Source organism: Aplysia californica, unplaced genomic scaffold (assembly GCF_000002075.1).
Source record: "Aplysia californica isolate F4 #8 unplaced genomic scaffold, AplCal3.0 scaffold00248, whole genome shotgun sequence".
Lineage (NCBI taxonomy): Eukaryota > Metazoa > Mollusca > Gastropoda > Aplysiida > Aplysiidae > Aplysia > Aplysia californica.
In genome coordinates, this window is record NW_004797518.1 from 792,571 (window position 1) to 793,919 (window position 1,349).

General features: G+C 45.1%; 1 protein-coding gene across 1 annotated transcript in view; it reads left to right on the forward strand.

The window, feature by feature from the left end:
* Window positions 1–719: 719 nt before the first annotated feature.
* Window positions 720–1,349, forward strand: part of LOC101856741 — a 4,596-nt gene continuing 3,966 nt past the window's right edge. Inside the window, exon 1 of the mRNA XM_005100475.3 lies at window positions 720–952. Coding sequence (XP_005100532.3) covers window positions 720–952 — 233 coding nt within the window. The remainder of the gene's footprint in view (window positions 953–1,349) is intronic.

The following is a 1,349-nucleotide window of genomic DNA, read 5'->3' on the forward strand; positions in this document are numbered from 1 at the left end:
GAGAGAGAGAGAGAGAGAGAGAGAGAGAGAGACGCTTAAACACACACACACACACAAACACACAATCACAAACACATACACCCACACACAAACACTCAAAAAGGTTCACCCACATACTGGCATTGACTCTCAAAGGACCTCACACTTTCCGTGTATTTATTTAGTCGAGCTCACATGGCTCTCCATAACGTTTACCTTAACGTTGTGACGCTGTGAGTGCAAGTGTACAAGTTCACATTCACAGGACCCTTTGCTGAATGGACGGTTTTCTTAACGGTTTTCTCTGTTGGTTTCTACCTCAACCCCCTTCCCCACCCCCTCCATCCACCCCCTTCCCCCCGAAAAAATTCTCTATCTCTTCAAATCCCCTACTCTGTCTGTCTGTCTGTCTGTCTGTCTGTCTGTCTGTCTGTCTGTCTGTCTCTTTCTCTCTCTTTCTCTCTCTTTCTCGCTCGCTCGCTCGCTCATTCTCTTTCTTTCTCTTCCCATTCCCTTCTCCACAGTTTTATTAACATTACATTGACCAAGACGAAAAGAAAACTAAAAATATGCCTCTACAAAAATATACAATTTTTACGCGCTTTTCTAACATTGCCAGCAAACTCCTGAGCCTCTAATATAATATCTTGGTAAGTCATTCCTCATAATATTATAAGGATCACATAATACGAAAAGAAGAGATGTCCACAAAATGCGTAGGTAGCTAATGGTTTGAGTACATGTATATATCTTGCTTTATCACTGGACGACCTCATGTGTGCCCCCAGCTGAGAGAGCGCGCCAGCACAGACTGTGAGTTCCGCCACTTGGAGGACAAGGAGCGCAAGCTGAGTCTGCCCTTCTCCATACACCTTCTGTCAAGAAATAAGCAGAAGAAAGCGGAACCGCCCGGGATGCCCTCCTCGCCGAAGCTGCCCAGAAAAAACGTTGTCTCGTCCCCGAAACCATCAAGGTAGAGAAGACGAGCGTGAAAATGTGAGATTGTATAGGTTTAACAATATATCAACAATATTAGGCTCTTTTAAAGAGGCGGGACTTCAAAGCCCATCTCCGAAATGACTAGCTAGGCCAATAAATAGGAAATTCGTGTAAAGTGCCTTTTCTCTGGACACATTGTCGAACCCAGCTGAAGCTCGAACCCCCGAACCTGTAATATCACGATTACTCTCAGGCTAGCGACGCCACATGATGCTGGGATGCGCCCACTATACGATATACCACATACATGTATATAGCTACGGTATCAAAAGTCAAAGTGTAACATCATCCGACATCGGCACTTCCATTAGGTTCGAATAGGTCTGAATATTTGGAAAGGGGGGGAGGGGTGTGTGTGTGTGTTTGTGTGT